General features: G+C 31.9%; 2 protein-coding genes across 11 annotated transcripts in view; both read right to left on the bottom strand.

The window, feature by feature from the left end:
* Window positions 1–262: 262 nt before the first annotated feature.
* Window positions 263–9,808, bottom strand: LOC124423544 (fatty acid synthase-like). 3 transcript variants are annotated; one of them, XM_046961364.1, is made up of 3 exons: window positions 4,214–9,808; window positions 3,875–4,125; window positions 263–1,681 (listed from the first exon to the last, which is right to left on the bottom strand). In XM_046961364.1, exons 1-3 carry the CDS (start codon window positions 4,350–4,352, stop codon window positions 1,667–1,669), a joined length of 405 nt encoding a protein of 134 aa, XP_046817320.1. In that variant the 5' UTR covers window positions 4,353–9,808; the 3' UTR covers window positions 263–1,666. The 3 variants fall into 3 exon arrangements, with proteins under 3 accessions (XP_046817320.1, XP_046817319.1, XP_046817321.1); XM_046961363.1 differs by lacking the exons at window positions 3,875–4,125; window positions 4,214–9,808 and adding exons at window positions 2,114–3,110; window positions 3,207–3,409; XM_046961365.1 differs by lacking the exons at window positions 3,875–4,125; window positions 4,214–9,808 and adding exons at window positions 1,820–3,110; window positions 3,207–3,409.
* Window positions 9,809–10,266: 458 nt separating this feature from the next.
* The window catches only part of LOC124423547 (protein phosphatase PP2A 55 kDa regulatory subunit), a 40,009-nt gene continuing 22,727 nt past the window's right edge, over window positions 10,267–27,548 (bottom strand). For 3 of the 8 annotated variants that reach the window (XM_046961370.1, XM_046961369.1, XM_046961371.1), the window contains 9 exons: window positions 22,444–22,857; window positions 16,026–16,091; window positions 15,747–15,844; window positions 14,933–15,211; window positions 14,669–14,846; window positions 14,232–14,566; window positions 13,911–14,126; window positions 13,667–13,834; window positions 10,267–13,564 (listed from right to left, as the gene is read on the bottom strand). In XM_046961370.1, coding sequence (XP_046817326.1) covers window positions 13,682–13,834; window positions 13,911–14,126; window positions 14,232–14,566; window positions 14,669–14,846; window positions 14,933–15,211; window positions 15,747–15,844; window positions 16,026–16,091; window positions 22,444–22,531 — 1,413 coding nt within the window. In that variant the 5' untranslated portion in view covers window positions 22,532–22,857 and the 3' untranslated portion in view covers window positions 10,267–13,564; window positions 13,667–13,681. Of the gene's footprint in view, window positions 13,565–13,666; window positions 13,835–13,910; window positions 14,127–14,231; window positions 14,567–14,668; window positions 14,847–14,932; window positions 15,212–15,746; window positions 15,845–16,025; window positions 16,092–16,283; window positions 16,309–16,831; window positions 17,456–17,647; window positions 18,377–19,823; window positions 20,247–21,539; window positions 21,893–22,443; window positions 22,858–27,548 lie in introns of those variants that run through there. The other 5 variants (XM_046961367.1, XM_046961368.1, XM_046961374.1 and 2 more) reach the window with 5 other exon arrangements.

Consider the following 27,548-nt stretch of genomic DNA (forward strand, 5'->3'; position numbering starts at 1 on the left):
AAAAACATCTGCTACTATAACCGCAAGAAAAAATTACGACGTTTTAGATTTAGAGACAATAATTATTTATGATATCCCATAAGTCGCATAAAGTTTAAAAGTGCCTACCTTTAAATTTTTATTTCAAAAAACTCAATATTTTACATTTTAAGTTTTTTATTTTTATTTTAATATTAAAATAAATTTGTTAGATAAGGTTAAGATTTCAGCAACTTGTATGCAATCATAATTTATCACATATAAATCATCTATCCTCGGGATATTAATTTTATTAATTTTATTCTTATTAGTTTTCTTTCATTAGATTATCTTTAAATTCTGCAACAATCCTCAAATGGTTCATCATTAATTGCCATTGCAATTTTCATATTTTCTAACATCGATCGCCATCAACATGTACTTTTATTCTGTCTTCAGTTATCTAAAAATTTTTATAATTTTTATAATAAATAAGTGTTATTTATTTATTATAATAAAGTATTTTTATAATAAATAAGTGTTATTTTCATGATCCATATATATGAATGTTTACTATTTAACTCTTATAGCCCATAATCGTACGCGATGTGTCATATAGGCAATAACTTCGGTTTAAATAATGTGATTGATGTTCTTATATATGGTATCGGTTCTGAATTATATTTCATAGCCGCTTGCAATCTCACATAATATGAGAGAATAATGCTTTTATGAATTTTTTTCATATGTAACTGCCTATGTTCAGAAGATTTCACATTAAAGAATGTATTTATTTTCTCATTCGACGTTTTACATTTTTTTAATTCAATTACAATCTGCGAAATAATATTTGAAAAGTAGTATGACACTTACAAAAAATAGAAAGAAGGAAATATCGTATCCGTTCACTGTTACTAGGTGTAAATGCATTCATGATGCCAAGCAAAATATTGCTTTCTAGTTTTTCCTTTCATGATAAATGCATGTATTGGTTTATAAATGATTTTATTTGCTGAGGAGCACCATCTATCAAAATTAGCTGGCCTTTAAATCTTTTGGATTCTAATATACGTGTCAGTTCAATGTTATAAGCGATCCAAACGAATATCCCACTAACGTGAAATTTCTTCGATCTTTAAGTTTTTCTAATATATGCTATAATATATAAAGTTACATAATATGTCAATGCGTAAGATTTAATAATATTAGGTTTAATTAAATATCTTTTTTTTTTTTTAATACAAAAATATATCGATAGTAATGAATTGGCCATCAGGAGATGGCCATCTCCTCTATAGTTTGTAAATTCATAATTTGTAGCCAGTTGAAAACAAGTTGCGGACGACTTAATTTTTTATTCTAATTTTTCAAAAACGCTATCATATCCTTAAATTTCTGGAATAAAGAATACTTCGTTCCGACCTTCCTCTAGATTAGTTTTAAGCGGAATAGTTATTTCGGAGGAAGGTACTTCATCGAATAGTTGCGTCAACATTTTTGTATCAGTTAATATTTTTTTATAGCACTTTTATTATGATTATTATTATATATCAATTGATTATTCATTTCCATGAGTTTGGCGAAGTTTAAGCTTCGAATATCTTATGGTGTGAGATATATTTCATATTCATGCTCTAACGTCTTATTTCTACAGCCGTCATAGAATCCATTCTAAATCCAGCCAAGGAAGTATGGTGACAGACAGTCTTTAAATCTTTAATATCTGCAATCAGAAATTCGTACTTTTAAGCAAATAAAGATAGTTAAAACGTGTATATTACCAAGTTGTTAAGTTAAATAATAATGATTAATAATAATAATAATAATAACAAAATAAGAATATAATTTAGACGAAATGTACCCATAATGTTTAAGACAATATCAACAACATTATTCACATCGTCGCTATTTGCTTGTTTATTAGCAACTAGCATACAAGTTACTATAGGTTTAACCTGTAGTAAAAATCGATTGAGTTCTCTTAAACATGATGTTATTGTTCGTTGTAGAGTACCACCGATAATATTAAGTTGCTTATTCTGCGTGTCCGTGATAAAACCAAAGTCTCTAATTGCACCCCATTGAATAGCTAATACAGGTAAACTTTCTTCTACTCTTTTTTCGCATATTCTTTCCATGATCTAATTAGCCATACCGTAGTTTGTTTGGCCGGGATTTCCTTTCCCATACAAGACTGAAGAAAAGACCACGAAATGTTGTAGATCTGGACAAAGTTTTCTAGTCACCTTTTCTAAACATTTCGTGGACCAAGCTTTTGCTTTGAAAGGTTCTTCAAAAGTTTTCAACATTTGATTTTTACAAATACTGTCTCTCAAAGAAACTGCGAGATTGAGTATAGCATTCAAGGATCCTTTATATATCGCTGTTTTTACAATAAGCTTGCATTCTTCTGGTTTAGTCGAATCGAGACCGACAAGGATCGTAATATTTACTCCGTATGATTCCCATATTTTGATTCTCATGCGTTGATAACCATTCTTGTCATTAACTATGTAACCGCTTATGTACTCGAAATCTACATTGATAATTGATATTACAATCATTCTTTCTCCAAAAACAATTTTTTCTTGCCTTTTGTAAGATGTTACGAACCAGTCGTGTGAATGTTTCCATCTAAATATGTTATCCTAAATAGTTAAAAGTTTTTCAACATTATCCAAACTGCAACAGTTCTGACGAACAAGTATAAGATATTATCAAACATTCTATTATCATTTTCAGTTAAAATCTCATAAATATTGAGTCCATGCGGTTTTAACAAGATATCATATTTCTCTATTGCTTTGGCAAATATAGGGAATCTCATCAAAGCTTGACTTAGTAAATTTCAAATTATATTCAATTACTTTTAATTATTATAATAGTCATTATTTTTATTGATTTTAATGTATACGAAGAAACATTACAATAAAAATTTTTATATCCATTTCAAAACATTGCAACTCCATTCCAGAAAAGACGAACCATATTGGCTTCTTCGTATCAGAATAATTTTTTATCTCCCTTATTTTTCTGTTAGATGATTTAAGATTAGTTATTGTGTATTCTCGATATAAATGATTTGATATTCCTTTAAGGTGAACATCATGAAGAAAATGAATAAATTTAATATCTACCGATCGATTATCGATCTATGGAAAAAATATTGAAATTGCATTTACATGATTCGAACAAATAGTATATCTATATTTCTTCTATTAAAAAGAAAATTGATTCGTTTTACTTACATCATTTAATATAGTTACTACTGCTTCTTTGGTGCATCCAGAAATAGCTACAAGTCTAAGCAAATCGTCACTTGGTAATCCTTCATTGATCTTCGTTTTCGGATTTGATTTAAGTAAAACGTGAGCATTAGCACACCTTATTCCGAAAGAATTAATGCTTATGTATTCACCATCTAACGAAGTCGTTTCACTACGCGCGTAACTAGCTGCATTTTCGTTTAAAAATCTCCTACGACCATTTTGTACCAACGCCCCTATTAGAGAGATTAGAGATTGAATAATAGTCTGATATTATCATTATAATTCGATGAAAAAAAAATTCTTTAAGCAAGGTGACATAATCAATATCTAAACGGCTAAAGTGCAAGGACACGCTTGGATATAGGCAAAGATTTGATCCACCGACGATTGCGTAATCGCATTGTCCTCTACGTTAGCCTTATAAGCGTGTTCCATCACATAAATGCTTGAACTAAACACAGAATCAGTAATATATGATGGTCCAGTTACACCTAATCATAATAAAATTCTGTTGGCCAACAAATCTCTGCTATAAACCGTGATATCAAAGCCATTTGCTTACAATTAATTAGACGTATCATTCGTCTTATTCTCTCGCATAAATAATAGATAATCTCTCATTTGATTAATTTGATCGTTTCGCTTACCTCAAATTTTTCATAGAGCCAAATTTTCTCGGATTCGGAGAAACATAAACTTATAAATACACCTGTCCTCGTTCCATGTATGTCATTTGGATTAATTCCAACATCTACGAAAGCTTCGTAAGCATGTTTAAGCAACATATTACCTATAGAATCCATCGAATTGGCTTGTTCAAAATATACAACAAAAAATGACGCATCAAATTTTTGAATATTGTTAACTTTGCCAGTTCGCTCTGGAATTTCAGGGTGATCTATGATAGATAGCAATAGAAAAATATAACGCTAGTTAGCTTACTCCGTAAAATAAAATAGATCGTGTAGGTATTATATAATCGAAACCTTGTTTCCAACGACGATCGTCATCGATAATACAATCTTTGCTGTTAAAAAGATTATCTTTCAGTTCCTTTACATTATTGGATTCCGGAAATTTACCAGCAAATCCGGAAATAACAACTTCCTGTTTCTGGATTAGCATATTTGAAGAATCTATATGATTCTTTTGTCTCCTTATATGCACTCATGATATTTTTCCACGTTAAATAGAATGATAGAAATTTGTAGCGAAACTAATCGTAAGTTCGTAATTATTGAAATTGTCCACGATAAACTCTTTTTCATAATAACGCTATATCTCCTTCTAAGAAACTCATTTTAAGCTATTATGTAATTTTCCAAATTCACGTTAAGCTTATTTAAATAAAAAAAAATAAAAAAATATCTTACCTTAATCCTTGAACTCCGATCCTTGTCTTTTATTTTGTTCTGGAAATACGTTGATATTATTCAATGTGACGAAATGATCAAGTTTCATTACAATACTTTAAATATCTGATAATTGAAAATCTGAAATTTACATTTTTTTTAGAATGTACATATGTACTATTTTTTTTTTAGAAGTTTCGTATCATAGATATGCATCGACAGTAATGAATTTATGCTGTAGACTGTAGATGTAATCATCTCAGATCACTTAAAATAAGGACATCTCTTACACGATAATATAAATTTATATTAATATATAATAAATTTAATGTAATATCTAACAGTTAGTATATAAATTTTATTTCTATATTTGCGACTATAACCAAATTTGAGCAATGCATTTCTCACATCATTTGTATGAAGAGTTAAAGAGAAAAAATATATATTGTGTATATTTTAATTGTGTTCCAAAAAGTTTTAACGCTTTGAGCTCCTTGAAGATTAAATCCGTCAGAACATGTATAAAATCTGTTTGAAAAACCGTGTAGAAAAAAATAAAAAGAACGTATTTACCATTTTATTTTTAGACTCATGTTTATTTGCGTAATAATACGATTGCAAATTCGAATTTTGAATGCTAAATCGAGAACAATGAAACAATACTATTCAATGATGAAAGAGTCGTGTTTCTTCGTAATACCAAAAATATTTGATAATAAAAAATCTTAAATTTATTTTTTGCAGAATATACATTTATTAATAAACTATTATATGGTTATGCATTTGAATGGATAGAGATGACTGTTTATTATTGAATATACAGTAGTATATTCAGTAATTTCCTGTTAAATACGTCCAGTCATGTTTTTATTAACTAAATAATGTCTGAGCTTAGTCCTAACCATGTTCACCCAAGCGAATATCTTACTTAGCCTGCAAATATCTTATGGGGAGATATATTAAAATGGTATTAAAATGCTATTAACAACAAAATGGCGAACAACAAATATACTTTACATAAATTGATACTTATAAAAATAAACTTATTTAAAATTTTTCTTGTTATTATAAGACGGCCATTCTACCCTAAAATGAAGATGTACTTACTCATCAGAATGCAGAAGAAAATTGAATTAATATTTTTCACTTAAGAAATATTCGTATTCGTATATATTAGCCAAATGCAACGATTTCGAATTTAAAATTTTAATTGATTTTATTTCCGGTAGGTGATATAAAGATAAGTTGGAATATATCAGAATGATTAAACATTAATAACATGCGTACATATTTAAAAAAAACGGTATTTCAGGCATATTTGGAAAAAATTTTGGTTACGATACGTTAATTTTTGTCAGTTTTACTTAGGATGTTAATTACGAATTATCTCGTAGTTTAATACTACTAGTTTAATTAATTTTTCATAATTATAAAACAGTACTTAAGAAAAATGTAAATGTAATGCGCTCGACTCTATATCTGATTTATTATTAACGAATTTAGCATATCTTTGACTCATTGGAATCTTGAAAAATATCATGAAATTCAAGTTAATTATGGAAATAAAGAAAGTGCATTATAGGCATTTAATGCTTTAATTAGAATTATATCCATTTTCATTGCTGGTGTAAACTATTATAAAATCAAGGGATAAACAATTTTAAGAACAAACGTTTTGTATACGCACTAGCATATTCTTGATTTTAATTTATTGATAAGATCATATGAATTAATTCTATTAATAAGAAAGAATAATATTTAAGAAATATTATTCGAAATTATAATTTCGAAAGTTATAATTATATATCCTTAGTAATAGGATCTTGTATAATGGTCAACGTCGCCAATTCCCGACGCGACATCTGGAATATAAATATTTATAAATAGTTACTTGCATTGTGCAAATAATCATTTTTAGTATTAAGTACTTAGTAAATATATCTTTTGGAAGACGTTTCCGTAATAAATAATAAAGTTCGTATCAGTTAATCATAATTATATTCTAAAAATCATCGAAAAAAAAACACGTATTAAATTTGCGATATTCAATATAAAATAATTTTGTTGGAACGAGTTTTCATTATCGTGAACATTTAGTTTAACTCACCCAATCTAATCCGCCACAATATGTTTCTCCAAAAATAGATAAAATAATGTACGATGAAAATACGAATAAAAAGAAATTAAAAAAAAAAAGATGGAATGACGTAATCCATCGCATAAATTTTATCTCGAAATACCTCCACTCTAATGTATTGTTGTGTGTTACTTTTTTTTTTTTTTTTTTTTTTTTTTTTTTTAAATAACTTAAATCATTGAAAAATTCAACGGACCTTATTAATACAAACGACGAATTGTGTTACTTCTTATTATTGATAATTTTATTATTCAAATTCACAGTTTCATCGAATAGTTTTTAATACGTACTTTTATTGTTCGCGCGCTATATTATAACGTATTGTGACGATAATAAGTACGATGGCTGTGAAAGAATATAAAGCAGCGCGGCCATAGTGGGGAAAGGAGAAGTGTAGTGGGGGGAATGGGGTAGTAGTAGGAAGGGAGGGGGGAGCGCTGGATATCATAGAATTATAAAATAATAATTATATTTGGAAGCATACGTCCACTTTCGTCACCCGCAATAATTGAAAATTTATTACGTGGTAAAGACGTCGTTCTCACGATTTTTAAAATGTTCTTGGTGTTGCGTCTTAAGAATATACGCGGCATAATCTCTCATATCGATTGTTCATACGATATCTCGTATATTTTTTTTTTTTTTTCAAAGGATCGATCGATCGATCCTAAGAACATGGCAACGATCGCGTTATTAATTATTCTATATAAATTCTTTCTAAAAGTTTCAGATGGTAAAATGGATTGAACTGATTTATTTAAAAAAAAAAAAAAAATAAAGAATAAAAAAAATTAAATCGTGAAACAAATTTAAGTTAACGAAAACGTGAATTTGTTTATTAATTTGGAATAAATTTCATCACTTTTCACGATACCACCTTCTTCTTAAAGTGGTTAATTCGATATTTAAATATTAATTCTTAATTAAATCATATGTATATTTAATTTAATATATATATTAAGAAAAAATAGTTCGATCCATATCCGTCGTCACTTTTAAAGAAGAATTCTAATAGAATACTCGCGTGATACTCGATTGTAAAATTAAACGATCGAGAGGGGTGTTCGACGTAAACTGAATAAATAAATTATTCTCGATTTCAAAACGCTCTTTCGTTATTTTTCACAGACATGCGATTACGCAAACGTTCATCATATACAGTTAATAATAGTTCATACCACCACTCATTGAAATCTTTCTATCTATTGCGGTCATTTTTTCATCGTTCAGCACATACACAATAATCATATTCCATCATTGTTGTTTTAACTTTTCAACAATGAAATATCGATCCAAGATGTAACGCGCCTCCTCGTACATTTTCTATTAATAACATTATTTGCTATGTTTATAATACAAGTGTCTTTTTTTGTTATTTTTTTCTTCTTTTTTCCTTTATTTCTTTATTCATTTATTTATTTATTTATTTATTTATATTATCAGCAGAGAGTAATAGTTCGTTTACTCATAATGCTTTACGAGAGCATATAATTGCGATTCTCTTGTTTAGCGTCTCGTTCTAACTGACAACCTAACACCGATCACCTGTCTAATAACTCCGTTTCGTCGGGTCTCTCTCTTTCTCTCTCTCTTAGCAGTCTTGTAAAGTCTTCCTGTCTGCATTTTAATATATACGTTATCTACAAGAACCGAGGAATGTTACAAGAGATCGGGATGCTCAGAAAAATATTCGTGATCGCAGAAAAGTCAACTAATAAGTCACTCGAGGCACAATTCGCTGCTAAGTTAAACTAAAATAGTTTTCTTCCCTTCTTTCTTCTCTTTCGCCCTAATTTCTCTATACCTTTTCTCTCTCTCTCTCTCTCTCTCTCTCTCTCTCTCTCTCTCTCTTTCGCATCGTTCATCATATATCATACGATTAGGAATTTAGAAAAAAAATTAAAAAATTAAAATAAAATGATATATAAACGAACGAAAGAGAGTGACCATTTTGTAAAAAAAAAAGAAAAAAAAAAAAGAAAAAAAAAAAGAAAAACATTACAAACGAAAATTATACGCGAAATAATCAAGAGCGCAGAAAGCACAGAGAGAACGTAATAATAGCGTAAAACCTTGTACAAAAATTCTTATATTGTTTCTTTCTCGTTATATATGTATTATGATAGCTTAGGACTTAAATCGTTCGGTGCAAATGCGAAGAGGATGTACGTATGTATGTGTCTTTTTAGGTATCGTTCGCCGTACGCACAGTCACTATGTTCTATCGTTCGTTTTTCTTTTTTTTTCCTTTCTTTGCCTCAAGAATATAATAATATCGCAACGATCTCTTAAATGCGATGATAAAATTATCCAGATCATTTCAGCGGAATAATAATATATAATACGCACACAAAAATGGATATTTCGTGTATACGCGTGTAGTATGTGTTTTTTTTCTTTCTATATCATGTCGTTCCGCATACATGCGCGCGCGCGCGCGCGCACAAATACAAGAGTAAAGACACTACACTTAAGTTGCGAGCTATAAAAATCCTAACTTCTGGATTATACGTACGTGGTCTCGTTAATAAAAATAGAGCTTTAGCTAATTGATACAATGACATTTATTATTATCACACGAGACAGGTCCTGCGAGAGCCAAAGTTCTAAATCTCGTTTTAATATTCAGTGTTTCTTTTTTCTTCTTTTTTTTTTCTTTTCTTTTTTTTTTCTTTTTCTTTTTCATTTGAATTAGATTTATAGTCCGGATGTGTACGGATATAGCGACAGTCGTAAGGCATTTCGAGCAATCTAACAGAATTAGAAAGAATTGTTACGGCGTGTCTTCTCCTACCCGTGAATAGGAGTGAGAGTGGAGGTTGGAGTAGGGGGTGGGATGATAGTTTTCGAGAAGATAAGTTATTATCGTATTGCTTTTATAATATAAACTTTTTTTCTTTCTTTCTTTTGTTTTCCTTATTAACTCTTTAACCAACCACCTCGCCGATTTTAGAATCATTCGCTGAACGATTTTAATAAAGACGAAAATAATTTTAATTTTCTCTCCGTCCATTAATCGACTCCTTTTTTTTTCCATTGCATTTTCACGGATTATGTATGTATGTATGTCCTAAGATTGATCTTTTGCATTATTTATCTTTCTTCCTCTCCCTATCTCCCTAACACCTTCCCTCTCTCTCTCTCTCTCTCTCTCTCTCTCTCTCTCTCTCTCTCTCTCTCTCTCTCTCTCTCTCTCTCATCATCGCATTATTCGATTCATTTTTTTTAATCCTAACAACCAATCAATCACATAGTTAAATCATTTATAATCTAATGAAGCAAGATATCAGATCATCGTTATTACCATGACTAAACCTGCATAGCAGTTAACAAAAAACAAAGACGGAAACAAATAACGAAAAGATAATAGTAATATTACTACTATGGATTAATAGGATGAGTTGGGGATGATGATGATGATGATGATGATGATGACGATGATAACGATAATAATAATGATGTTGTTGTTACGTACTAAAAAGTAATGTTACGATTTTGATGACTGTAACATAAAGACGAAATATGAATTTTCTTAATATATATATACGTATTTATATAATATATGTACCTTAGACAAGGTAAAAAGGTATATGATCATCGATCTTTCATAATACCTTTACCTTTTTTTATTTTTTGTTTTCTTTTTTTTTTTCATTATTTCTTTCTTATACATTCTCATTTTTTGATCTTTTCTTGTCTCTCTTCATGGATATTTAACATCAAGGAACGACTTTCCTAAACGTAGTAGGTCTGCTTTTACATAAGATAATTTTTCAATTACACATTACACAAACATAGATTTCATAGATTTTCGATATATAAACTGACGTGATGTATAAATAATACAAATTTTTTATACGTTGAGCAAAGTCTCAAAGTTCGCAAAAATTCTATGCACATCTCTTATACGATATTGCAATTATCATGATTCATGCAGTGCAGTCAATATTATTAAAACTGCTCAAGCTTTTTTTTTATTTATTTATTTTTTTTTTAACTATTTTATTATGCTGATATATATCAAGTTGCAAAGTGATATATTTGTGTATCATTTTCTTTATACTAATTCTCAATTTTTGAAAAAGAGAGAGAGATGATCTTTTATTATTGAAATATTTTTTGTCTTTCTCCTATAAAGCTTATTTTCCAAATTTTTTTTAATAATAAAGACTATGGAGAAAGGTTTGCAGCCTGTTAATTTTAAACTGCATTACAGGAAGCATAATAATGCGTTAATTATTCCATGAGTTGAAAACAAAATGTTTATCCTAATTAATAAACAAACTTAATTGCATCATTCCGAATCATTAATTTTGAAAAAATATTCTAGTTAAAAGACTTTTAATGTGTGCGATTTTAAATTAATTAATGTCAATCTATTATTGTTACTTATAATTAATAGAATATGTAACAGTTCTCTTTTTCTCTCTTTCTCTCGTGTTGCTTTCTTTTGCTTTTTTTCACATGTAACGTTAAAGAATCGTTTGTTGATGTGGAAAATATTTATTCTTTATCGAAGGAAATAATTTCCTAAGTAAAGGTAGTTCCTAATGTGTTTTTTTCTTTCTTCTTTTTCTTTTTTTTTGTTTTTTTTTTGTTTTTGTTTTTTTTTTGTTTTTTTTTTTTGATATGGAAAATCATTAATCGTGAATATACATTAGTCTGGTGCTTTATACATTTTTGAGTGCTTTTTATTCTCTCTGTTCCATTACCAAAATCTTTGTATCCTGAAGTAGCATGTGTTATGAAATTGTTTATATTATAATCCGTATTAAAAACACCTGTAAGAATTTAATACTTTAGAATTCCTGTTTTAATAATCGAGCACTCTTAATGCGCTTCAAGGCACTTATGAACCATTATTTAAGCAAAAACAGATAAGAAAATTGACGGTAAAGTAATAGACATTAACAAAACAAAATAGATTAAAAAGATGAGAAGATTATTATAAATGTAAGGAAAATTGAACAAAATGATGTTGATTTTTTAAATTATCTTTTACGAAAGACGCTATAAAATGAAAAATAAAACTAAATAAAATTGACAGCCTTAAGAACATTTGGAGCACCCCAATGTATATGCATAGCAAAATCCAGACTGCATAAGTATATGCTGAGATATACTAACTATATAAAAAAATATATATGAAGGTGTTGTTTAAAAGAAGCCTGCTTTGTATTTCAAAATTAGTGCAATCATCAATTGAATCTTTTGCCTAAGATAAAACTTATTATATTCTGTCTCTTTTAGGTTTTATAGTTCTACTACACAATATTTAAAGGATAGTATAAATACTAAATACAACATAGATACGAAGAGCTTGGCTCTTTAGCCATACTCAAACTGAGTTAAACCCTTGATAGGTACTTATTCGAAATTTACGTTACTCGTGTAAGTTATTAGTTAAGTTATTATTACATACTTCATGTAGAGTCTGCAAGTCCAGCTTACCATCGACAACTGCAATGTATTCACTGTTTATATGCATATACGTTTCAATAAATAATTAATAAGAGTAATATTAGAAAATCCATATTCTTTTCGTAATTATGCCTCAGTTCCTATTTTATCTTTTACACAAATAATTCCATATAAATGAATGTTTTCTTTTTTGTTATTGCTGTACCATAACATTGCTTCTTACTTTTCTTATCATTTATAACAGTTTTTACGTTTTAAGATTTTATTTTTTATCCGAATTCTTTGAAGCAGAAATTTGTGCCATATATTCCTTGATCCTATTATTAGCTAATGCAATATAGGAAATATCCGTAACAATAGTTTTATTATGAAAATAAAAATAGGAAAATGTGTGTAGGCCTATATATAAGATTTGTTTGTTCCGGTATTGGTAACTGATGTTATTCATTCAGCTAGATGCACACTAAACAGAGTTTACTAATAAATATTCAAAACAATTTATTACGAAGATTTAGTAGTAAATTTTCTATGAAAAAAAGAAAAGAAAAGAAAAGAAAAAAAAAGAAAAGAAAAAAAAAAAGAAAAAAAAAAGCGAGAAAGAAGAAAAGTAAAGAAACATGATCTTTATATACTGAGCTATCATGTTTTATAATTATTACTATTATTAATTATATAATGATCTTCATAAAATATTCATGAATATGAAAGTAAACGATTAAATCTCATTGGCACACGTGATAGTGATTCATTTTCTTTTTTCTTTTTTTTTAAAACCCAATTTGATAATCAAGTGGATAAATAAAGCCAAATTGCCTGTGCTATATAATCAGCTCCTGCCGAAACATCGGTTATATATCCACTGTCTTTCATTGATAGTATTATTTTTATAACTGATCGTAAGACGTTACGTTAAAACACTTTTTATATAATATATGAGCGAATTAGATATTTTCACTGACCGTCTCTGCATAGTGTAGTAGCGCAATTACTGTAATAGCACAAATAAGCTAAAAATTCAGCTGCACGTTTGGTGTAAGAAAACTTTGTAGTAATCGTCATTACAATTGTCAAATAATTGATTAGACGATTCACTTTATCAATTGAGAGTAACTCCATGTGCAAACTTATTTGAACTAGTCAACTTAAGAGTTTTGGGAGCTTTTATGCATGTGTCTTAACTTACATGCATTTATGTACATGTATGCGCGTGGCAAGGTATCAGGTGCAAATCTCTGCATGTAGGTGTATATATAACTTATATGAACGTGTGAGCTGTGTGGACGGCGCTATGTACACCACTTTTCTGTCAGTCGACCATTGACATGCAAATAGTCGACTTTCGTCAGTGTAATTCAGACACCTATTATTTCACCGTGCCTATTTAATTCAACGTGCCTCGCTCACGTCAATATATACCGTTGTATTATCTGTAATAAAATAAATTAACTAATATTTTATATTTTAAATTGCTGTACAGATAGGTTATCTTCTTTATTTAAAATTTTATTAAATATGTATTTGCAGCATACTTGCATGCAGATGTGCTAGAGTTTGTCTTGGAATAAGAAAAGATTATTTGTGGCTGCAACTGCTACAACATTCTCAGATGGATGCCACGCAGTATGTAATATTTTTTTGTTGAAATCCAGACAATCGACACTAATCTCATCCTTTTTACGTTTACCACCAGTGCACACCTATCATATGAGAAGGTAAATAAGTTTTATACAATTATCATTTGACAATATAAATTTGTAAAAAACGCAAACCAACCTTACGAGGCTTCAGAAGAGTTTTTGGTTTGGCAATGTCACGTGCTGCTTCCAAAGTTAAATCACGTTTGGTATTACGATCAAATACTCTAAAGAAATTATTATATGAGCCTGTCATAATGGCACAATCATTACCACTCCAACAGCACTCAAATTTGTCGAAGATGCAATCATTTTCATAAAGTGAACATAATTTTGATCTTAAATATTCATGTACCTAAAATTATCCATATGAACATTAATAAAATGCATTAAATAATTACATTCTCATAAAAAAGGGTATTGAGAAAAAAATTATTCTATCAAAGCATCTGTTACTTACAGGATAGCATTCAATGGGTTTTGTTTCCATTTGTAGATCCCACACTTTAACACTGAGGTAGTCCCTACTAATCATGTATCTACCAGAATTACTGAGCTTAACATCACTTATACTTGAGATTATCTCTGAGAAAAAACTCTTATTGGTCGGATCTTCTGGTTCTTCAAAAAGTTTACTATGATGATCACAAAGAGCAGCAGATCTCATATCGCAAAGTCTGATGGTCCCTTTGCTACTACTATAAACCAAGACATTACACTCTACAGGATGAAATTCTGCAGCTGTTATGACTTCTGTCAATTCTTCCATGTTAGTAGGCTTTATATCTACTATATCTGTATATTATCATTAAGGAAACTTTATAGATTTTCCAACACAAATATTATATATGTTAATTACATAAGAAACACATATGATTATCGATTAAAAAAGGATACTAAAACTCTGATCAGTAATTTCAAGATGCCACAAATTAATTCTAAGATCATCTGCACTGAGGTACGTTTCTTGATCACTGTTTACACTTATACTGTTTATATGGTAAGTGTGCGCATTTGCAAATATTCTCCTTGGTGATGCCTCTACCATTAATTCCATTGGTTTTATAGTTGGCACCTAAATAATAAAAATATGCATTGTTTACTTACAATTTTCAATGGTTTTAAATGAATTTCTCTTTCTATTGCATTTATTAAACTCACCCTCAAGGCAGTTATACAGGCAGGGTCCCGGATCGCACCATTCTCTTCTTTCGTATTATATCCTTCCACTCTTTTATCCCTTTCACTAACTTTCCACAATTTTATTGTCTTATCATTCGTGGAAAGTAAAAAATGTGCAGGGTTTTTTCTTTTTAACCACCTAATTTTATTAATTTTTTCCTCTATTTCTAATGATTTCAGGTAATCAAATTCAGGCTCATGGCTTTGGAAAGTGCTGTATACATTATATTCACCTCTCCGTGGTATACTGTTTTTACTCTGTATAAAGAAATATTTTTCTAAATATTTTCTATAATCAAAGCGCAATGATGATGCATCAGTACCAATTATAAATTTGCACTAAAAATTAATGGTCACAATGTCTTCCTTAAATGATTAATCACCTAATTGAATAAACTAACTTCAATACAACCACTTTACCAATAGTATCTTTTAAGCGAACATGGTGTTACCTTTAATAGAGTCAGTGAAAAGCTATTATAGCTCAATAAAGGATCACCTATACAAGATTGTCCGAAGTTACATAAGCTCTACCTCAAATCATGGCTACTCATACTGACTTCTTGGTAATGACTGTACTGTCTGCAAACGTAGTAACAGTTTGCACATATCAGTTATTAGTATCCTAAATACTAAATGTATATACAAGTCTCACACGAGTGAGAACCATATTATCATGTTCGCGAACATGGTATATAATTTCTTATTAATCGACATACTTTCTTATTCAATGAAACAGGTAGAGAATAAGTTGGGTTTATAATACATTCCCAGGATATTCGTTAATACTTACAATAGGATCCCTTTGAAAAATAACAACTCGTCCGCCCTTATCCCCAGTTGCAAGAAGGTCACCATCGTGATTAAATTCAACACACGATATTATATCAGCTGAAATATCAATAAGTAATAATAAGTACATAATTAAAGGAAAGAAAACAATGCAAGGATTATTATATAACTTATAATTTTGAAGCTTTTTCATATTATCATATGGTAATAGCATATTGTTCTTCTAATGGAAAGTAATTAAAGTAATCCCCTTTATAAAACCCTCTTAATAAATGCTTGCCTTCGGTAACGTCGTCTTCCAAAGTCCCTTTCACTTGCGAAAAACACCACTGAATGTCACCATTGCCTGTAACATAAAGACGAATCTTTATTAAATCCTGAACAACAAGAATCCCTAAATGTTCATCCTTATATGTTAAACATCCTGATATAAATAATAAGTGCACATGTATAAATGAAGTTTCCTTACTCAACCAATACACACACACATACACACACACACACAATTATCTTTGTGAAGAATTTCATAGATTCATACATTGGCGCATAATCGAGAGTTAAACACCATGAAGAATTGTAAGCTCAAAAGGAGGTTAGAAACATTAAAAACAATTGCGACGAGATGGAAATGTTTGCGACGAATTAACACCAACGACGCGACACAGGGTGCCGATAAAGAAGAAAAAAAAATTAAAAAATAAAAAAATAAAAAATAAAGAAAATAAAAACAAAAGAATGTTTCATAAAACTCCGCGACATGGCTGTTATTTGATCACTATGAGAACACGGAAGACGTAACGATAACATTGGAGTAGAAGAGATAGAAAAGTGATAGTGTAGTAGCAGAATATAAGAAGACGAGACAAGATAGCGTAAGAGAGACAGAAAACAAGAATAGGAAAAGGAATAAGAATGATATATATATATATATATATATATATATATATATATATATATAGAGAGAGAGAGAGAGAGAGAGAGAGAGAGAGAAGCAAGAGAGAAAGAGGAAGAAAGAGAGTATGTGTAAGGTCACGCGTGAGTTAAACGACAAAATCGAACACAGAGGAAAGGTAAAAGCGATCCTACTTGAAGTTTCGGCGTAATCCATCATGCTTCTAGGCCGCTACCGGCTTCGCCGTCGCCACCGTTGTCGCCGTCGCCGTCGCCGTCGCGGTCGCTACCGGCGACAAGCGCATCTGGCCTCGCGCGACGCACGAGGAGAGCGTAGAATCGCGAGCGCGCGGCGTGCGGTGGGCGCGTGCGAGATAATATTATTCGAGAGAATATGCGAAGAAATCGAGGAAGATAGAGAAAAGAGAAAGAGATAAATGGCGGAAGGTAAGCCCCCGGTTGCACGTAGCGCTGCTGCAGATATATACCCGTGAACCCCACGAGATAACTAGGTCAAGGTTCACCCTGCCGCGGTACGGTGCGGCACGGTGAAACGGTTGCACAAAGAGGAACGCGACAAATGTACGTAAGGAACGCGACGAAGAAACTCGAGGAGCCAAGAGAGACGCAGAAGAAGAATAATCACGCTGTCTCGATGGCTCTCTACTCCTTTTTCTCTCTCTCTCTCTCTCTCTTTCTATCACTTTTTTATTTTCTCTTTTCTTGCTCCGTAAGGCACGCGTATAGATAGAGACACGCGTACTAGAGACGTGTGTGTGTGTGTGTGTATATATATATTTTCACATACACATATATATATACATAAGAGTACTCGTGGTGAGTAACCTGTCTCTCTCTATCTTTCTATCTATCTCTCTCTCTCTCTCTCTCTCTCTCTCTCTATCTCTATCTCTATCTCTACCTCTCTCTAATTAGAGAGATACATATGAGCAAACGCAACGCGGACAAGAGAATACGAGGGAGAGAGAGCTGCGTGTGCCGCTTACTTACCGGCCATCTCGCATACACACACACGCGCGGCGAGATGCAACGCGCGTTAAAAAGCTTTTTTCTTTTTTTTTTTTTTCTTTTTTTCTTTCTTTTTGTAAAGAGTAGAAAATACTCTCCGACTGAGAGAAAACAACGGTACGTTTTATTTCTTTTTTTTTTATCCCACGCGTAATATTACAAAGCTTGCTTTGCTAAAGGATTATCGGTAGCGAGCTTGCGAGCATACCAGGAGCACACACGACACGACACGACACGGCACGGCACACCACGGTACGAAGATTCAACGCGTATATAATATATCTTCTTCTCACGCGCAGTCACACGGACGCGCGCGCGCGCGCGCTCTCCTGCCGCCACCGGAGACTTAACTACCACCGTCGTTACAGCCGGTTTCGTAAAAATAAGAGAGGACGTGTTGTGCGGTCCGTCGAGATGGCTTTGTATTAAATTCTTTCACGAAATTGAAGACACACGCGCGCCAGCCACGGCCACGGGACTTCTCGAATACGGTCCTCCTTTACGTACGCCCTCTCCTACGTCATATATCCAACGCGCTTCTTCGCATGCCGCTCGTCATACACCGTGAAAGAGAGCAAGATAGCCGCCGAACCGTACGCGAAATACTTTCTTTCAATGGCGGAGGAGATACTCAAGAACGCATAACCGCGCGACACAACTCCCTGCCGTGACGTCACGCACACACCGTGCAACCAGGTTCAGTTGCTTTCACGGGATCCGCCATGTTAGTGCGTACAAGAAGCGACGCTGCCTCGCGCCCGCGACTATACCCGAAGATCACCGACCCTGCACGAATCTTCCGGCATCGTTTACGCGCGATATTCGAATTTATTTTTTTTACAAAATTCACATCGTTTCTCTCTCTCTCTCTCTCTCTCTCTCTTTCTCTCGAATATTACTTATAATATCGAAAATTATTATTATTTATTTAATATCGAACGTTACCGTCTTTATTACTTTTTTTTTATTATTTATTATTTTAATTATCATTCGAAAATTAAAACGAACAACGCGTCGAATTTATTCCTAAGATATAGATTGTAACAAAAATCTAAAATACGAAAAGGAACGGAGACAATTGGTCGGTATGTAAGTATTAAAGACGAAAATTCGCCTATCGTATACTAGTACGATATAACGCATTTTAATTCTATGTGGGTACAATTGAGTAGTACACGAAACGTGCTTTGCTTAATCGTGATAATAAAATGAGTACGATTCTAAGAATTCCACTGAGAATGGAGGCAATTTATTTTGAACAACATTGGAATAGAAAAATATTCGTTACTCGTATACGTGAGTATTAACTCGATTTTTTTTTGTTTTATTTGTAGATTATTGCAAAATTAAAAGATCGATTCAACAAATAATACGTAGGAGCGAGAGAATTATCGAATACGTTTTTGCCTCGTCAATCGTTTTATAATGTAAGTGCAATGCGTTGAGAATGAGAAACAATATGTACTATTCTATTCCTCCGTTAGAAGATATATTTCATAATCGATCTTATTATGTTAGTTATTAAAAGTGGTATATATAATGCGTGTTGTACGCATACTACGCGATGATGCTGTACTGTTGCACTATAAATCTCTCTCTCTCTCTCTCTCTCTCTCTCTCTCTCTCTCTATCTCTCTCTCTCTCTCTCTCTTTCTTTCTCTCTCTCTCTTTAAACATCTCTACATTACGTTAATATGACGTTCTCAACTCTGCATTGCATTAGTAAACTCGCGAACAATGCTCGTTGTCGGATACGTCGAAAGTCCTCCTCGCTCGCAAATACCATTTCATCGTTTATCTTCCATTCTTTTCGAATATCGTATTACTCGAATGCGTAAGTAAGTATATATATATATTAGGGAACAAGCAAACAAGCATAAGTGTATTACAGGCTAACAAATTCATACTGGGCGTGTTAGTTAACTGCCACTTAAGCGTTCTGCTCTCACTTTCTTATTATAATGTGAAATAACGTCTCGCGTTTATTATTTGCAGATTCAAACCAAGTAAATCTTTCATACATGAGTTTGACTCGACGATTTTGATTGACAATGTAATAAAAAAAATTTCATATGAAATGCGAATTTAACGAAGAAACAATAATGAAAATTTAATATTTTCATTTCTTCTCGTCGAATTATTTTCAATAACACATTACCTAAGAGTTCCGTTAATTTTTCATGCAACTCTTCCAACGAAGAAAACAATGGCTTTTCCATGATCAGAGTTGTAAAATTCTTTGGAGCACGTAGTTCCGAATACGTCGGTCTATCCATTTTTATTTTAATCAACTCCGATATAACAACATATATATATATATACTCTACTCTTTTACATTATGAAATATCACGCGTATCTAATTTACCGTATAATATACATATATTTTAAATATAATTAACGCGTACACACATTTACTTTCATTCCGATAGCACTATTTAACACGCGCCGTCAATTTTGATATTTCTTGAAAGATTTTCCATATGCTACCTTTCCGATCTATCAAAACACTTTTATCATCGTTCGACCACGTCAAATGGATTTTATTTACGTCAATTTATGCTAATACTTTTAACTTATAGGGTCATTCGCGTCGAGACCTTTGTCGGCTTTGTCCGATCTTCAACAAAAGATTTTCCAATTGCGTTATTTAAGATACATCTCGAACAATATGAAAGATATTTTATAAAATACTTTTATTATTCGTCTCTCGTTTTATTTCTCTAATAAAAATACAAATTTCAACTAAAAATGAATACAATTGACGACATCGATGATTTATTTAAATAAATAATATAACGCACATTGATGTCCTTACGGCATATGTACATGTGCGATATAGAAATTTACGAAGACTCGACAGAAATGGGCCTCGACAAAATAACACGACGTATAAGAGACTGTCTCGAACTGGTACGTAAACGTTGGGTCTAAAGGAAGGTACTGATTACTTTACGAATTAGAGTCAATTCGTTAATTGATTTGTCCTAACAAACATACGCGTCCGATACTATGTATGTACGTTTACTTTCGCATCTTTCTTTCTAGCTTATCGTTATCAATGGAACAAGAATTGTCGATATGATAAAATAAATATTACAACATTATCTTTTGCGTTACTTTGTAGCTAATTTACATTATTATCTTCGCGGCATTTGTTAGTTAATTAATTTTTCTCTTCAAGTTGATATAACTTCCGTTAGATTATACGTAAATAATGTATACATACGTATTATTGATGTCAAGATGAGTTAACGACTGTTTAAAAACTTCTTGTTCTCTCTTTCTCTTTCTCTCTTTCTCTTTCTCTCTCTCTCTCTCTCTCTCTCTCTCTCTCTTTCTCTCTATCTCTTTCTCTATCTCTCTCTCTTTCTACTTTTTCTTCATATTCGTAGAAAAACGATCAGAATACAAAAAGGTCAATGCGAGGTACACAGTTCAGCACATCATGCGAGGAGATATTGTATATTGAAATATTACTCTCTCGACATATACGTTATAAATTCGATCCATCGGTATATGTTTTCATTCGTTAGTTTTTCTATTTTAATTCGAAATAACACTTCCACTTTAACAACGATACACATCCCCCCCTCTCTCTCTCTCTCGTTCCCAATAGGTTATTTTCAAGGATGTCACGGAATATACAACGTACAAAATATACACATTTACATATACCGAATTGTTGGAATAAAATTGTCTATAATTCCTCGACATAAATTCATCGATCTGCAACGAAGCAATTAATCGAACGTAATAACCAAGTTGCTGAGAATTCGCATGATTCTCTTGATCACGAAACGACAATTATGATCACGATACGACCCCGGTGTATTCGATGTCTGTTTAGAAACGGAAACGTAATATATGTACATACCTAGATCGAAAAATTCTTGTTCGTATTCGTAAGTACCATCATCAGATTCGGTCTCACTCGTGTCTGTCTTATTATTATTATCTACGTCCCAATATAATCCATTTTTTTTAAATCGTATATTATCTCGTCGGTTCATTCTCTCGAATGCGGGGATCAGAATAAAATCTTTTCTTACGATGCAGAACACTTATCACGAGATATATTCCTAAGAGAGAAGAGAGACACAACGCATCCGCCACGTTGTGTTTTCGTCGCGTGACATTGTTAAGGGATAACTTCCTCCGTCTCTTTTCCTCTCTATCAACATATCTCTATTTTCCTCTTTCGTAATAGAGAGTAAGAGTGAGTGAGAGTGAGAGAGTGAGAGAGAAAGAGAGAGAGAGAGAAAGAGAGAGAGAGAGAAATAGAGAGTGAGAGAGAAAGAGAGAGAGAGAGAGAGAGAGAGCTAAATATAAACATTTCAATTCTGCTCGAAATAGTGTTCTTTTACGTAAGTAAATTGTCATAACAAATTTATGTCTAATTATAAAACGAACAATATGTCGCATCCTTTGAAATATATTTTCCCTGTCTTTATATAAATCTTTTTATAACTGTCACGTCGTTGTAACTCATATTACTAATGAAGTAAGATAAAGAACGAAAATTTGTTACTTGAAAGATCTACGAGACGCAATGCTGGATAAAATAATTTACTTTACTTTCTTAAATCTATATTTAAATAATGTTATTGCTATTTTCTGTTATTTCTTTCTTTCCTTTTCTTCTTACTGACATTAGTATTGCAGAAAATAGAAGAATAAGACGAAGAATAATAATAAGAAGAATAAGAATAATAATAATAAGAAGAAGAAGAAGAAAAAAGAAACGAAACAAAAGCAAAAAAATAAGCCGAAGAACTCACCAGCTCTTTTGTTGACGGCGGTGTTGATCATAGAACCAAGTTTCGTGAGGCTGGACTGCCTCATGATATTGGATGGACTCCTCTTCATCCGTTTGGACGGTTGCACCGAAACCGGGGCGGTGGTTCTGGCCCGTGCCAGAATAGCACGAATTTCGGTATAACAGTTTCTGTTTGGATTCGAGCCGGGGGGCCGCTGGGGCGGTGCCCCCCATAGACCCACGACCCCTGCGTGACGCGTGGTGACACTTTTTGCACGTCGTCTTTTTCTTCTTCTTCTTCTTCTTCTTTTTGCCGTTCGTCTGAACCTCCCTTTGAATCTTCCTCTCTGTCGAGACCACTTTTCACCCTTCCGTCCAACTCCGGAAGTAACAAATTTCCTTCACCAATTTCTCGAATGTCCTCACGGATCTCCACCTGTTGAAATTCGGATAAGATTGATAAATCAGCACGCTCTATTTCCGGACACGTTAACTCGACTCTTGAGTTGATCGCCGTCACTGCCATATTGTTGGATTATACGGGCCGATGATTATAAAAGTGATTTAAATCGTATATATATTTTTCCTTTTGAGATATTTTTACATTTCGGTTTGTATTATTTAAAAATCATTTTATCGTCATGTATATATATATATATATATATATATATATATATATATATATACACACACACACATATATATATAAAATAATGACAAACACAAAATAGGTGAGTATATTTATTCTTAAAAAATTTAATACTTCGATGCAAATAAAAAAATTTTTAAAATACCACTTGCTCCGAGATATATGACTTTCATAATCACCTGTTCATATATTACGAAATGTTATATGGAAATATGCATAGCATGCATCTATAGCTAGAAACATCTATGTATCTATAACTCTATAGACATTTTCGTATGTATGTGCGTTGATAAAATGGAAGAAAAGATTGATCATAGTACATGCACTCTTCATAAACGAAGTATTTTCTCAGATTATCCTTTTTGAAATTTGTTAATGAACTCGAAAGAGGTAAAAATCTGAGAATTTTGTTAAAAAAAAAAAAAAAAAAAAAAAAAAAACCATTCAACATAAATGAGAAATTTCATTTGCAGAATCATTTGTATTTCCTATGAATCGAGAAAGTCGAAGATAATTTACAAAACGACTTCGCTTATTATTATGAAGAACGACGTACGATTTGTGAGACGTGTACAAGAAGACAAAAACTACTCGAGAGAAGCTTGCGTTGCGGTACTCGAGAGCCAAGACAGCAGCAGTAGCAGCAGCAGCATAGTACAGATCGTCGAGGAGCAGACCGACTCATTCTCGGAAATCGATGAAAACCACTCGAGGAAGTCGAAGTGCTCGCGTTCCTTCTCCGTATGCTTGATTCTATCCAATTTCAACGATACTTTCTCAGGATACGTAGCGTGACTAAGGAGCACCTATCTATGAGACTGTCAACGACGATTTCCTTCGTCACCATTTTTTGACGATGATCTTATAGAAAGATTCGATTATATGCGAAACGATACATAATGTATGTTTTGTAATGTGGTTTCTTATTGAATATATCTTATTAATTTTCTAAATTCTCATTGAATATATCTTATTAATTTTCTAAACTCTAATGAAACACATCAGTGAGTGAACGTGGTATAATATATGCTGCTATTATGGAGAACAACATACACAATCGTAACCTTTGGAATTATCGATGCACGTAAGCACGAAAATATTACTCAACCGGTTCGATTCGATCTTCACAATTTTATTCACTGTATTAATGAAAATTTAACGGTACATTAAGATTCTATTTTTTTGTCGAAGAAAGAAAAAAAAACGAAATGAAACGAACTTCGTAACGCGGACACTTTCTTATGATATTAAATATGTATTAATATTTCTTCCTCGTATCGAAACCTTCGTATCGAAGAGTTTAAGCGATAGAAAAGAATACAAAATATTCACATGCATTGACGATAACAATAAGAAATGTGTGCGAGTATATTCGTTGTCGAGTATTTAACCGCGCGTCGATCTATTGTAATTAATGTGAATGCATACATAATATATGCGATCATTCCTACAGCATGGTCATAAACGAAACATTAGGTATGTTCGATACAATATAAAGACCGTAGCAACATTTTATGGACGCACATTAAACGTTTCACATAAAATAAAAAAAACTTTCGACGTTCATGTGTGGTAATAAAATGAAAGTCACGTGTTATTAATATCCTTCCAATGAAATAATATATATATATATTCACTTCACTTAAATTCTTTACAATAGAATCTAAAATGACAATTATAAAATATTTTATGTCATAATACGATTTCAAAAAAATATGAAATTAATAAATTATAGTTTATAAATCAATTCTAATTTTTTTTATATTTTTCAAGAATTGCGATATGTAATTTGTAAAATTTATATTATTCATGTATATCGTATTTACATTTAAATAATAATAAAAAAAGAAACAATTGTCGTCGATAGAAAGTGCAATTAATTTTCTTGTATAAATAAATTTTGTTTTTCTCCTCTCTAATCGTTTACGAATAAAACTCGTTAGAAAAAAAAGAAAAATGAATAAAATTAATAAATAGTAAAAAAAAATTAATAGATAAGAGAGTAAAAGAAACGGATGGACAAAATTCACTTTCGACGTCATTCGAAGTATCGCGAGAACTGTGGCTGGAGAAATTCAGTGAAAAACAAAGCTACGTAGTGCGATTATCCTGTGGAATGAAAACGTCCGCGAAAATTGGGTTAAGCATACTTGCATAACTTACGGCGTGAAGAGAGAGATAGAGGGAGATAGAGAAAAAGAGAAAGAAAGAAGAAGAGCGTGGGTGTCCTTGATTGAAAAGAGAGAAAGACAGAATAGAGAAAGAAAGAGAGAGAGATACATGTGCAAATAGTCAAGACGAAGAAAACACATGCCATTGATTAAATCAGCTTCGAATTAACTGTACTGTCCTCGGTTTCTACAACAACGTATCGCCGTCGAGGTTACAATTACGTTTAATTTCTAATATTGTATCGTAGTATCATACATTTATGTACGATAACACCGCATCGAAAATTAACGCACATACAAAAAATATAGGTAATTAAAATCTTGATTGATTATTCATAAATTGTAATTAATGTTCACATTGAACAGCTATTTCACTGCTTTATCTTTTATTTGCGATTACAATGGTAAAAAGAGATCGTTTTATTCATAAGAAGCTAATTGCTGCGGTTATCTCCACACTGTAATTAGAGTAAGATGGAACGAGAAATCTAATTAGCAACGTGGTAATTAATCTCGATCGCATGACTCGATATCGATTTAATATTCTACTATAACGCCCTTCTCGCGTCTATAATATCGTTCAACGGTCTTCTCGAAAATTTCCGCAAATTTTGAACTCGATCAGTGCCAAATAAGTTTTTACACACACGAGAAATATTTCTACGAGATATAATCATTCTAATTTGTTCTTACGCAATATCGTTGTGTAAGTAAAGATGTATGTATGTATACACATAAGAGACTGTCAAAATTATTGTCGGAGATTTACTGTTTCGTAACAACTTCGCTCGCACATTGTCTTTCTCTTTTTCTTTTTTATTTCTTTTTCTTTTTCTCTTTTATTCTTCTCAACTTCCCGTTATCTCGTTACAATACGATCATGCGCATATGTAAATACGAGCCTATAAAAAAACGGAGTTATATATCTACTCGACGGTGTGATAGTAATAATTCATGATTTCCTTTTAATCGTGCAATTGCGATATCATTCCCTTTCGTTCGTTCGATAACGCGTATAAAGGTTTTTAACGGTAAATAGACTCTAACTGCTATTCTTGAATTACGCGAGGAAGACGAATGCTGATGGCAGCCCAATATAATGTACATACATACGTCTTATTCATTTCACTCTGAGAGTTTGAGAGTTATAACGGAAGCGTAGAACCGTTGAAAAGAGCTTCTCAACAAGCCGTCTTTTATACATGTCTAAACGCAAGCGTTAAACTTCTACACTACTGAGAGATTCTATACGAGCGGTCTTATCGTAATAAAAGCTTAGGTGCATTACGATTAGAAAAAAAAGAAAGAAGAAAAAAAAAATAAATTGCTCGAATTCAAAGCAGCACGAATTCGAAGGAAACATTTGTGGAGTATTCCTTTGAAATAACGAACGATATCGATTGAAATATGAAATCTAAAGTATTTAATTTAATTTCGATATCAATTTGGTATGTTAATATTAACCAGTTCGGTCTGGATATTAATCATTTAGATATATATAATATACAAGATTTCTCTAAAAGATATTCGACGAGTCTCAATAATCATGTATATATAAGTAAATATATACATACACATATACACGTCTTTTTTTATATTGAAATTGCGATCCGTGATTATCATTGCGAATTTATATCGTAATGACAACGCACACGTTGCAATTTTCTTTTTATTCGTGGGAATGAAAATGCAAGGCTAAATCTGTAACGCCAATCGTTACCTCTAGTAGTTAATTCAAGTGTCTCAAGGTCAACGCTCTAATACATTCTAATATATTCGTTAGCGAGCTATTAAGCGGTTCCGCGTGTCGTTCTTTTTCATAGCGTCTTTTATGTATTTTATTTTTGGGAGGCCTCATATACGAAACGATAAAAATACGATTCACTTTTCACGATATTGCTGATGTAGCAAACGAAACACGGTTTTATATTTCGAAGACGAGACATTCCCTTAGCGAAAGATATATTTCCCTAGAGAAAGAAATATTTTCTCTTTTTATTCAGCATTTCTTCTTTGTAACATCGCTGATGTTAGATACTACGACGACGACGACGATGTTCAATTAGCGATTCCACCAACACGCGTTACACTTTATTTAGAAATAAAGCAAGCGTGAGGTACAATGATCTCGAGTGACAGAGAAGGACATCGGAACGAAGACAGTGCCTTATCAGCTTAATAACTCGGTGAATTTCAATATACAAGGAGATCCCAAATACAGCTATTATTTGTGATATATATTATTACATGTACTCCCGTCGTGTCACGATAGTATTGCTAACTCATGGGAATTATTAAATTGCTAGA

This window comes from Vespa crabro, chromosome 4, assembly GCF_910589235.1.
Source record: "Vespa crabro chromosome 4, iyVesCrab1.2, whole genome shotgun sequence".
Taxonomy (NCBI): Eukaryota; Metazoa; Arthropoda; class Insecta; order Hymenoptera; family Vespidae; genus Vespa; species Vespa crabro.